Raw genomic sequence first — 12,208 nt, 5'->3', positions numbered from 1 at the left:
GCGGGCAATTCTTGCTGTTTCTCGTCTCCGATTGGTCCTCTCTGGTGTCAGCTTCCTCATTCCGTTCCAGCTAACGGAGAAGAAGCGAAGGCATTTTCTAATCTTTCATTGAGAAAAGGTGAAGGCGAGAGGAAAACACCAATAGATTGTCTTTGGTATGTAATTACACTTTCTAAACAGACGGAATAGCAGTAAAATATTGACAGCAATGCATGATTAATTCCGTTCTCGGTATTCACCATCGCTGAATGACGGGATCGCCTGCTGTCACAAGACAACTGTGTGTGGCGGGAGGAGGGTCTGAATCACGGATGTTGTAGGGATACAGATGCAGGCCCGTCTTCCAGTAAAATACCATATTACCGTCGACTCATCTTATTACTGCACAGGTTCGTGTGCATGCAGGTAACCTACCCGTAGCATGGCCGCCCACTGCGGAACCTGATATCAGGACCGAATATTTAATGAAATCGTGTCACTCAACATGAAACATTGTCACTGCTCATATATGTATGTCTATATTTATTGAAGGTACCACAAGCGCGGCGTAACTCAGACTTTATTCCAACTGCATGGGATGGTATAGCTAAAACCGTTTTAGAGTGGCTAAATTCTTATTTTCCTATCTCAGCTTCCAGCCAAAATGATCCACAGCCTGTTCCTCGTGAATTCCTCCGGGGACATTTTCCTGGAGAAACACTGGAAGAGCGTTGTGAGCCGCTCCGTGTGCGACTACTTCTTCGAGGCGCAAGAGCGCGCCAGTGAGCCGGAGAATGTGCCCCCCGTCATCCCGACCCCCCACCACTACCTCATCAGCGTCCTCAGGCACCGCATCTACTTTGTGGCGGTCATCCAGAGCGAGGTGCCGCCGCTCTTTGTCATAGAGTTCCTACACAGGGTAGTTGATACATTCCAGGTTTGTACTTGGTATACTAACTTTTCATCCTTTCACTTGTACTTGTTCAGGCTCTTCATCACCACCACCTAGGTCTACCTTGCAATGTAATCTGTCCAGCAGGCTAGAGTCTTAGAACTGGTCACTCTCTCTGAGTTACTGATTGTCTTATTGTTAAGTTACAAGTGTTTTTACTTTTTAAAGGAAGTCGTAAGTCATTGATCAGAATATACTCATCCCTCCCTGTTATTAGGACTATTTTGGAGTGTGCACAGAGGCAGCGATCAAGGACAATGTGGTGGTAGTATATGAGCTGCTAGAAGAGATGCTGGACAATGGCTTCCCCCTGGCCACAGAGTCCAACATCCTCAAAGAGCTCATCAAGCCACCCACCATCCTGCGCACAGTGGTCAACACCATCACAGGTGCCTGAAGATGACCATGTCTGCCTCTACACAGTCACTATGTCATCACTTTTTCCTGACCATTAAAAACCTCAACCTCATAGTATTATACCACATAACCTGACCATGAAAAACAGGCCCTTAGTCATGACATATGTGTTCATCATTATTTACATTATTTCTTAATTATTCATAATTATTTACATATTATTGGCAGCATTGGAAATAATACTGTATGTTTTTTAACTTTTCATTTAGACCCATGTCACTGTACACAACTATCTGAATGTGTACATCATGTTTGTGTCATATTTGACTGTTCTGTTGTCTGTAGGCAGCACCAATGTAGGGGAGCAGCTCCCTACTGGACAGTTGTCTGTAGTGCCATGGCGACGCACTGGAGTCAAGTATACCAACAACGAGGCCTATTTTGATGTAGTGGAGGAGATTGATGCCATCATTGATAAATCAGGTATAGTTGGCCCACTGCCCCATCATGCTGTCAGCTAAACCTGACCTGACCCATTAAAAACAACAGAAACACAGATCTTGACATTCTGATTGACTCTTTCTCCATCTCTCTCCATGTTTCTCTCACACACTGTTAGGCTCCACTATCACAGCAGAGATCCAGGGGGTGATTGATGCCTGTGTGAAACTAACAGGCATGCCTGACCTCACTCTCTCGTTCATGGTGGGTCCTCTCTCTCTCTCCAGTTCAGGGGTAGGCAATAATATTGGCTCGAGGGCCACATCGGGGTTTCAAAATTCAGCGGATGGCTGCACAGATTTTTTCCCCCAAACCTGTTTGTTTTGTCAAAAGCAATTTAAGTTCAAGAAAAAGGGCAGTTATTTGAAAATATATGTCCATTATAATTTCTACATACTTTATCTCCTTTTAGATGTTCAAGAGTAGCCTGGCGTGTTTGTTTTTTAACCCATTGAATGGTCTTGCGGGCCAGATCCGTAGTTTGCCCACTCGTGCTCTAGCCCCAGTAGTTTATATCCACTCTTGTCCTTAGCAAATAACCTTTCCCTCTCTTCCTCTCCTTATGAAATAATTCATGTTTGTAATGTTTTTGACCTGTGTTGTGTAACTGTAGACTTCCTGTCTGTTTCTCTTCTGTCTTGAAACCATATTTTTAACTATTGTACTGAATAACTGTCAAAATGGTCCTGTCTGTTCCCCCCCCTCCCTCTCTATCTTGATACACCTGTCTGATCCTGTCTCAGAACCCTCGTCTGCTAGATGATGTGAGCTTCCACCCGTGTGTGAGGTTCAAGCGCTGGGAAGCTGAGAGGATCCTCTCCTTTATCCCCCCAGACGGAAACTTCCGGCTGCTCTCCTATCACGTCAGCTGCCAGAAGTCAGTACTGCGCTCTTTTTACCTCTGCAAAGCCAGACTAAACATCATGTTATGTGCTCAAGGCATAACACACACACACACACACACACACCGTATCTGAATGTTTGCTTTTTCTTTTCATTGTCTTAATTCAGTCTCCACCCATTAAGGTCAACAAGGTATTTCAAAATTGACATTGTAGTTGGGGCTCAAACTAAAACTCGAGTTGTTGTAAAATGTTAGCTAGATGAAGTCCTGTGTTTTGTTTAACGTTACATGAATTATTAAATTGATGTTTTTGGCAAAGCATTAGATGTAAGTACAATAGTATAGTGTTGCGGACATCTATTGGTATAGATTGGATCATTATTCACTTGTGGTTTGGCTTGGGAAAACCCAGAAACAATATTTTACAGCAATGCCAGAATGGTAATGCTCTTAATGTTTACATTATATATCCACATTTTATGTTTGAAGTTTCATGTTTAAAAGTTGTAACAAACTGCCATCTGTGCAGAAAAGAATGCACTTGTTCTTTCAGTATTATTCACTTACTTGCACACTTTGTGTTCAGTGTGCTGTTTGTCTCTGTGCCCGTCCTACCTGTGTTTTTCTGACACTCTGTGTGTCTACCCCTCAGTCTGGTGGCCATCCCAGTGTACGTCAAGCACAACATCACGTTTAGGGAGGGTAGTTCTCAGGGCCGCTTTGAGCTGACCCTGGGCCCCAAGCAGACCATGGGGAAGGGGTTAGAGGCTGTTCTAATCAGCAGCCAGCTACCCAGAGGAGTCCTCAACACCAACCTCAACCCCTCCCAGGGGACATACAACTTCGACCCTGTCACTAAGGTAAGGTGGTGGGAAAAGGTGTGTGTGTGTGTGTGTGTGTGTGTGTGTGTGTGTGTGTGAGAGAAAGCGAGTGACAGTCTGCGTGTGTGTATGCAGACATGGATTTACCTGACAGGTTTAGTGTCTGTTGTAAACATACAAAAGGGTATACAGTACATTTGGAAAGTATTCAGACCCCTTGATTTTTTTCCCCCACGTTTTGTTACGTTACAGCCTTAATCTAAAATGGATTAAATACAAATTGTCATCAATCTACACACAATACCCCATAACGACAAGCGAAAACGGGTTTTTCTAAATTTTTGCAAATACATACAAACAGAAATACCTTATTTACATTAGTATTCAGACCCTTTGCTATGAGACTCGAAATTGAGCTCCGGTGCATCCTGTTTCCATTAATCATCCTTGAGATGTTTCTACATCTTGGAGTCAACCTGTGGTAAATTCAATTGATTGGATATGATTTGGAAAGGCACACACCTGTCTATATAAGGTCCCAAAGTTGACAGTGCATGTCAGAGCAAAAACCAAGGAAGGTGACCAAGAACCTCATGGTCACTCTGACAGAGCTCCAGAGTTCCTCTGTGGAGATGGTTATCCTTCTGGAAGGTTCTCTCATCTCTGCAGCTCTCCACCAATCAAATGTATTTGTCACATACACATGGTTAGCAAATGTTAATGCGAGTGTAGCGAAATGCTTGTGCTTCTAGTTCCGACAATGCAGTAATAACCAACGAGTAATCTAACCTAACAATTCCACAACTACTACCGTATACACACAAGTGTAAAGGGATAAAGTCAGTATGTTGGCAGCAGCCACTCAATGTTAGGGGTGGCTGTTTAACAGTCTGATGGCCTTGAGACTTAAACGGGTCTTTATGGTAGATAGGCCAGACAGAAGTCACTCCTCAGTAAAAGGCACATGACAGCCTGCTTGGAGTTTGCCAAAAGGCACCTAAATGACTCACAGACCATAAGAAACCAGATTCTCTGTTCTGATGAAACCAAGATTGAACTCTTTGGCCTGAATGCCAAGTGTCATGTTTGGAGGAAACCTGGCACCATCCCTATGGTGAAGCATGGTGGTGGCAGCATCATGCTGTGTGGATGTTTTTCGGCTGCAGGGACTGGGAGATTAGTCAGGATTGAGAGAAAGATAAACGGAGCAAAGCACAGAGAGATCCTTGATGAAAACCTGCTCCAGAGCACACAGGACCTCAGACTCGGGTGAAGGTTCACCTTCCAACAGGACAATGACCCTCAGCACAAAGCCAAGACAATGCCAGGAGTGGCTTCGGGACAAGTCTCAATGTCCTTGAGTGGTCCAGCCAGAGCCCGGATGTGAACCTGATCAAACATCTCTGGAGAGACCTGAAAGTAGTTGTGCAGCGACGTTCCCCATCCAACCTGACAGGGTTTGAGAGGATCTGAAGAGAAGAATGGGAGAAACTCCCCAAATACAGGTGTGCCAAGCTTGTAGGGTCATACCCAAGAAGACGCGAGGCTGTAATCGCTGCCAAAGGTGCTTCAACAAAGTACTGAGTAAAGGGTCTGAATACGTATGTAAATGTGATATTTTTAATGAATTAGCAAACATTTCTAAACCTGTTTATCCCTTGTCTTTATGGAGTATTGTGTATAAATGATGAGGGATTTTTTTTTTTAGAATAAGGCTATAACGTAACAAAATGTGAACAGTCAAGGGGCCTGAATACTTTCCGAATGACTGTATAATGTTACATTTAATTAATTGGTTAATTCCTCCTCGCACCCACCTGTTTGCGTTCAAAACAATACCCTTCTGCCTGTGTGGGAATAACAGTGGAAGGCTGCTGTGTTGTCCCTTTGCAGCTCTTATCATGGGATGTGGGTAAAATCAACCCTCAGAAGCTGCCTAGTCTAAAGGGCTCTATGAGCCTGCAGGCAGGGGCCTCCAAGCCAGACGAGAACCCCACCATCAACATCCAGTTCAAGATCCAACAGTCGGCCCTTTCAGGTTAAAAGCACCTTATCAGAATTGGTTATTACACTCTAGAGTAGCAGTTGCTCTTTAGCCGCTGAACTAGTATTAGTTAACTTTACCCATATTCTTAACCATAATAATTTTGTGATGAAAGAAATATCTAACCCTAGATAATATATTAATATTGTATCTACTAACTCTATATTAGTTAGCCACATGACATCCACACAGTTTATTCACAGTGACACCTTCTACCACTAGATGGAGACAAGATACTCTATTTGTATTTGCTCTATCGGATCCCCACAGAGGTTTGCATCTGTTTCCAAAAGGGATGTGTGCTACTTTTCTTGCAATGGCCAAATCAATAATTTATGACTTTCTGCAGAATACATATTAAATAACAATGTGACACCTTCTCTCTTTTAATTGACTTGTTCTTCTCCAGGACTGAAGGTGAATCGGTTGGATATGTACGGGGAGAAATACAAACCATTCAAAGGCATCAAGTACATGACCAAGGCCGGCAAATTCCAGGTGCGGACATAGAGGCTCGGCTCTCCGCTCTCTGGCCTCTGCACCAATACTACTACTGTAAAAGAGAGAGGGGGAGGTTTCCGATGGTGGGGAATAAATACAGAAAATATAGGGAAGGGAGTGGCAATGGTACATTCCCTGTGTAAATGCATTTCAGGATTTATCCACACAAACTGTGGGCTCTGCTGTCTAACTGAACTAGCTACCACAGAATGTGTGACACGACACACAAAAGCATATTTAATGGAGTTGTTTGCACAGTCAAATAGGTGGCGATAAGAGACTATCCGTCTCAATGTGTCTACAGCATTTTTAGTAAGCTAAAGCCTGGAATTGGTCTCTCTGTGTCATTTCTGGTTTCTCTTTGCTACCCTTTGAGTTCCTTTTGTGAGTGAGAATAGCAGGCAAAATGGTTTGTGTGCTTCTACTGCTACTACTTTTCTTCTCATGCTCCCATCCATTCCTTATAATCAACGGCCCAGAGTTTGGGTCAATTCGAGTTAACACAGCCACACTGTCATGATTATTGAGTTTATTTTAAAAAATGTACCTTTATTTAACTATGCAAGTCAGTTAAGAACAAATTCTTATTTACAATGACGGCCTACCAAAAGACAAAAGGCTTCCTGCGGGGACGGGCCTGGGATTTAAAAAAATAATACAATATAAATATAGGACAAAACACACATCACTACAAGAGGGACTCAACACTACATAAAAAGAGACCTAAAACAACAACATAACAGCAAAACATGACAACATGACAGCAACACAACATGGTAGCAGCACAAAAACATGGTACAAACATTTGGCAAAGTCAACAGCACAAAGGTCAAGAAGGTAGAGACAACAATACATCACACAAAGCAGCCACAACTGTCAGTAAGAGTGTCCATGATTGAGTCTTTGAATGAAGAGACTGAGATAAACTGTCCAGTTTTGAGTGTTGCAGCTTGTTCCAGTCGCTAGCTGCAGCGAACTGAAAAGAGGAGCGATCCAGGAAAGTGTGTGCTTTGGGGACCTTTAACAGAATGTGACTGGCAGAATGGGTGTTGTATGTGGAGGATGAGGGCTGCAGTAGACATCTGAGATAGGTGGGAGAGACGCCTAAGCGAGTTATATAAATAATCATCAACCATGGGGTCTTGCGACGGGTATACAGAGATGACCAGTTTACAAAGGAGTATAGAGTGTAGTGATGTGTCCTATAAAGGAGCATTGGTGGCAAATCTGACGGCCGAATGGTAAAGAACATCTAGTCGCTCGAGAGCACCCTTACCTGCCGATCTATAAAAACGTTTCTTGTAATCTAGCATGGGTAGGATGGTCATCTGAATCAGGGTTAGTTTGGCAGCTGGAGTGAAAGAGGAGCGATTACGATAGAGGAAACCAAGTCTAGATTTAACTTTAGCCTGCAGCTTTGATATGTGCTGAGTTAAGGACTGCACTGTCTAGACATACTCCCAAGTACTTGTATGAGGTGACTACCTCAAGCTCTAAACCCTCAGCGGTAGTAATAACACCTTTGGGAAGAGGGGCATTCGTCTTACCAAACCACATGACCTTTGTTTTGGAGGTGTTCAGAAGAAGGTTAAGGGTAGTGAAAGCAAGTTGGACACTAAGAAAGCTTTGAGGACCTTTAAGGTTGCAGAGACACATCCATAATCTGAGCGGAAACCAGATTGCATACCATAGAGAATACTATAGACATCAAGAAAGCCAGTCAGTTGATTATTAACAAGTTTTTTCCGACACTTGATAAACAGGGCAAAATAGAAATGATGGCTAAGCCCTGCCCATTTCTACAATTAATCTTCTTAAAATCTGATTTTACCCTAACCTTAAAGTAAGACCAAATATATATATTTTTCCATCAATTTTGACTGAGGCTGTAGAATCTGACTTTGTGGTTGTGTTATCTAGTGGGATCCCAGAGTTTCTTCTGGTCAGGTCACATGGCCAGGACTGGATAAGTTCCTGGCTCTACCTATATTACATGTTATTCTAAATTCTGTATTCCCTTGCTACTTTCTCCCTTTACTTATTCCAATGCTCCCTGTTTTCTGAACTTCTCTCTTCGGTCCTCCAAACCAAATGCATTTCTGTGTCTCTCTGTTATCAACTCTGGAGTCACGCGCTGGAGTTTGAGAATGCAACATGAAATTCCTCCGCCTGACTCATTCACTACCATGCCTATTGTTCTGTCAACAGTTAATACTGTAGGCATAACCATGTCATTCTCAAATCCAATCTAGTGGTTTGTAGGATGAGGTTGACACAGTATGTTACTGTTTTTCGCTCTTTTTCTATATCATGTAAGGCGTCAGGTCGAGCACCTTGCTGTTGTAAGGCGTCAGGTCGAGCACCTTGCTGTTGTAAGGCGTCAGGTCGAGCACCTTGCTGTTGTAAGGCGTCAGGTCGAGCACCTTGCTGTTGTAAGGCGTCAGGTCGAGCACCTTGCTGTTGCCTACCTGATGTTTTATCCACCTTAATCCATCCCGATGGCCTTTTTAAAAGTATTATTTATTCAACAATGATATAATCCTGATACGAGCACCAAATCGCATGCTGAATAACCCAGCTCATATCATGCAGCTCAAATGTATCTTTATTACTCTATAGTGAATTCTATAGAGGCTTGAGCATCATGAAGACCAATAACATGAAACATGCTGCCCCCCATTGATGTTATTGAAGCTGTTACTCACAGTGGCCTGGCTTTCCTCCGTGTAGGTATGTTTTCTATAAGTTCTCCATACTGCAGTTTGATGACACGGTTGGTTGGGTTTCCCTATCAAGAATGTTCAAGGTTTGGGTTTACAGCTTTTGTTTGTTTTGTTTGTCAAATGAATTCAAATTTAGTTTTACAATGCTATGACATTAAAGAATTAAGAAGTGATATGATATACGTTGAATTATCCAGTCCATTGTGTTCCCCTCTGATAGATACCAGGACATCACAAATCAATGTAGTGGTTGTACCAACTAAAATAACCTAATTTGTCTACATGTTTGTAACAACAAACACATTTCTGTCTAAAAATCATATTGAGTATTATAAGAGCCCATTTATGATGATGTATGTGAGGTTTGATTAAAGGTTCATGCCATCCTTTTTAGTTTCACATAATTTCAATACAATGATCTTGAAGTAAAGTATCGTCAAAAATGGGAAACGAATGTTATGGGGTCTGTTTCATAGGCTCAGGAGTTAAAGTAAGGCGGTATGGTCAGGTACTGCATCCAGGTTATATAAATAGTGGGGGTATGCCGTACCGGTAAAACGCGAGCCTATCACGATTAATACAACATGCCCAAACAAATGTAGGCTATTGCACCATTATTTAACATAGCAGCATGACAAATTAGTGAATTGACCGGAAGCGGAGTGGTATACGCTCCAAATTGCGTTGTGGTTTTATAACACTTACATTTTGTCAAGGCGGGGAAGAGTGGCTGACACGGAGGCGCTCGTGAACAACAGTGGATGCATCAATACAGGCTACAAGTGTAGACCTAATGACAATCTCAGAATTTCATTACACTACACGTAGGTGTTTTGTAACTGATGTCTCTTTCCATTCATCGAATTGTGGGTGAACAGTGCACTGTTGGGGTCTGAATGCTGAAATTATTTTGTGAGTGAACGAATACGCGCAGGTAGCCTACAGGAGCGGCTCTGTTTAAGTACTTGTTTGACAATCAGGTGAAAACATCACGACTGGTTGTGTTTATTGCACATTAAAAGCAATAGGCAGCGTGTCCATAAGGCTTTTCCTAAAGTAAATTGCCAAAATTATATAGCCTAATTAGCTTAGTCCTGTCTATATAGAAATATATATAAATCATTCGAAATAGGCTACTACCCCATACAGCATGATTTGGCCTCAAAGGATCATAAAAAAAAGCTGTGGATTGTTTTATACTGGATAGCCTACAGTCGGAAGGGCCCGCAATTTAGACAGCGCGTGCTGCAATTACCAAATAGATGATTGTTAAATTGCGACTGTCGGTGAAAAGCAGAGAGACCCAGGCAGGCATATCACAATATTTAAACATACAATCGCGGAAAAACTGTTTTGAAAGCAAATGGCTATTGCTGTAAAGAGATGACAATGAAAACACTCCAATCTGTCTTTGAGTTATCAAAATTCTTAATTTAATTGAGCGAACAGTAGCATATTGGCACCAGCTGAGACATCCACCATATCCGGGTGAGTGCATATTGACCCTCTTTATAATTGGGCCAGTGCCACTTTTGTTTGTTTTTGGACTATAATTTCCCCCTCCAGGTTAAATGGTCGTCATATTGTATTTGTGTCTCCCCTTTTTGTAAGCCGATTAGATGGATCACACATCGTTTGTATTGCTCTGTTTGTCAGTGTCAGCAGAGTAGGCTAGCCTGTCATTTTTGTAGTTTAAAAAAAATGCGTGCGCACACTTGGGTGTCCTGTACCAGTAAGAAATAAATTAAATCGACTTTAACCCTGCATAGGCTAGAATGAACATTGCTCTCAAATTCTTCTGTCTTAACATTAAGACATGGCTAACGCCAATTACTAATACTAGGCGTTCTATGGATAATGCCATCATGGCCAATACTTATTTTAATTTTAATATCATTTTCATAAAATTGATCAGGAGGACATAGCTCATCTGATATGTGTTAACTTAGCTTCTGAAAAGTAATGCCATAATTTATAACTGATGCCATTGCATGTTTGAATTCTATTGAAGGTTTGTGTAAAACGCAAAAAAAATGTGTCCTGTTTGAGATGAGAATGACGTTGTCCCAGGGGGCGAAGAGTTAACCCTGTTGTTCCACTGCATTTATCGAACTCCATTCCGTAATTTGCTGATCACTTTAACATCTACACAACGTTTTCTTCTCTTCCTCCTCCTCTTCGTCTTTTAACTCTAACCAGACCTCAGACTTTCGACGACTCATACGCGAATAAGTGTTTAAATAAATGTAAGACAATCGCGATTTTTTTTCTTCATCTGATCACTTATTGGGTTATTGTTTGTTTTTATTCTGGGAATTGAGTTGCTGTTTAAGTTACTTTAATTTTTAATAACTTTTCACATTATAATTCACCTTCGAATAACATTTCGATATTAGTATGTCGACTTTTGCTAAGTCTTTGAAGAGGGAGTTTTGTGCTGTTTTTCTCCCCTCACTTAAAAAAAAAAGTTGTCTTAGGTGAAAAGTCGAACCATTTAAAGAACCACCCTCAAACGTGGTATGTATCCTATTAACTACATTTCTCTATTTACTTTACTTTCTACGACCATCGGCCTCTCTAACAGCCTAAGAGCTTGTTGTCAAAAGAAATTTAGACGTGTAGGCTATTTGCCCAGTGAAAGTAAGTAGTTTCTCACCAGTAAAGCAATTAGTCAAATACACATGGGGGCCACTGATAAACTCCATTATTAGTTGTGACTTCAAACATGCCCTAACAGATTTATAACGTGTTCGATCTGACAGATAATAGGGTTTATGTAAATGTAATGATCCCATCTAATTGTGTATTGTTGTATCTGATGTTTTTCTCACTTTTATCCTTTAATCATTGTTCTTGTCTATTTTGCTTCCTGGGGTGATGTTTTGAAAGTCTAGGGGGGGCTTCCTTATTTGATGTTTTCCCCCTCCACCCCTTTTACCTGACACTTCTGTAAACTATATAAAAATGGTTTTATACTTAAGTTATAACCGGACTGTAACAGTCTTGTGCAGCGGTGGCTTTGCGGCCAGTTAAAAGACCGGTTATAAATTGCTGAATAAGCCACGTGCTTATTTGGGAAGGGTAGCGGAGCGTGTTACTTTGTGGAAACGTTCGGTTGCATCTGACTGATTCTGCCCAAGACTACGAAGAAAGTAAGTAGCAAAAATACCGAAATTAAAAACAACGTTTGGGATGATTGACAATATTGCAATAGTAAAGTAAGAAATAAAATGTTTGGTTCTCCAGGGCGATTTGCACAACTGATGCTTTTTTTGGCTTCGTAAAACGTAAAAGTATTTTCATACGAATTTCAGACACGTTGACAGTTTTCAGTATATTAATGAGCCTAATAATAACTAAACTATATCAGTCGTTCGAGCTCATTCAATTAGAAAGTCTCATTATACATATTTCGGTGTGTCTTTTTATATGCACAGCAGCATGCTACAGCAGTGATTCAACATGAGCGTAATGTTACTGCCACGG

General features: G+C 41.5%; 1 protein-coding gene across 5 annotated transcripts; it reads left to right on the top strand.

Moving 5' to 3' along the window:
• The first annotated feature begins 57 nt into the window (after positions 1-57).
• Positions 58-9,111, top strand: LOC112262695 (AP-3 complex subunit mu-2-like). Of its 5 annotated transcripts, none has more exons than XR_006084808.1 (10): positions 58-405; positions 632-916; positions 1,149-1,320; positions 1,634-1,771; positions 1,908-1,993; positions 2,533-2,666; positions 3,286-3,493; positions 5,348-5,492; positions 5,908-8,323; positions 8,354-9,111. XR_006084808.1 is itself a non-coding variant. In XM_024438390.2 (9 exons), the coding sequence occupies exons 2-9, from the start codon at positions 644-646 to the stop codon at positions 6,006-6,008; spliced, it is 1,257 nt and encodes a 418-aa protein (XP_024294158.1). In that variant the 5' UTR covers positions 58-155; positions 632-643; the 3' UTR covers positions 6,009-9,111. The 5 variants fall into 5 exon arrangements, 3 of the variants coding, with proteins under 3 accessions (XP_024294158.1, XP_024294157.1, XP_024294156.1); XR_006084809.1 differs by having other exon boundaries at positions 5,908-8,383; positions 8,444-9,111; XM_024438390.2 differs by having other exon boundaries at positions 58-155; positions 5,908-9,111.
• Positions 9,112-12,208: the final 3,097 nt, after the last annotated feature.

The sequence above is a fragment of the Oncorhynchus tshawytscha genome, linkage group LG12 (genome assembly GCF_018296145.1).
Source record: "Oncorhynchus tshawytscha isolate Ot180627B linkage group LG12, Otsh_v2.0, whole genome shotgun sequence".
In the NCBI taxonomy this organism is placed as follows: domain Eukaryota; kingdom Metazoa; phylum Chordata; class Actinopteri; order Salmoniformes; family Salmonidae; genus Oncorhynchus; species Oncorhynchus tshawytscha.
Note: the sequence above shows the minus strand (reverse complement) of the source record. Positions and strands in the feature narration are given on the sequence as shown.

Bases quoted from the DNA above. Each gene is read 5' to 3' on its own strand.
- LOC112262695 (XM_024438388.2), top strand. The intron at 1,994-2,532 runs GTGGGTCCTCTC...ATCCTGTCTCAG, and splicing joins ACCTCACTCTCTCGTTCATG to AACCCTCGTCTGCTAGATGA. The intron at 2,667-3,285 runs GTCAGTACTGCG...TCTACCCCTCAG, and splicing joins TATCACGTCAGCTGCCAGAA to TCTGGTGGCCATCCCAGTGT.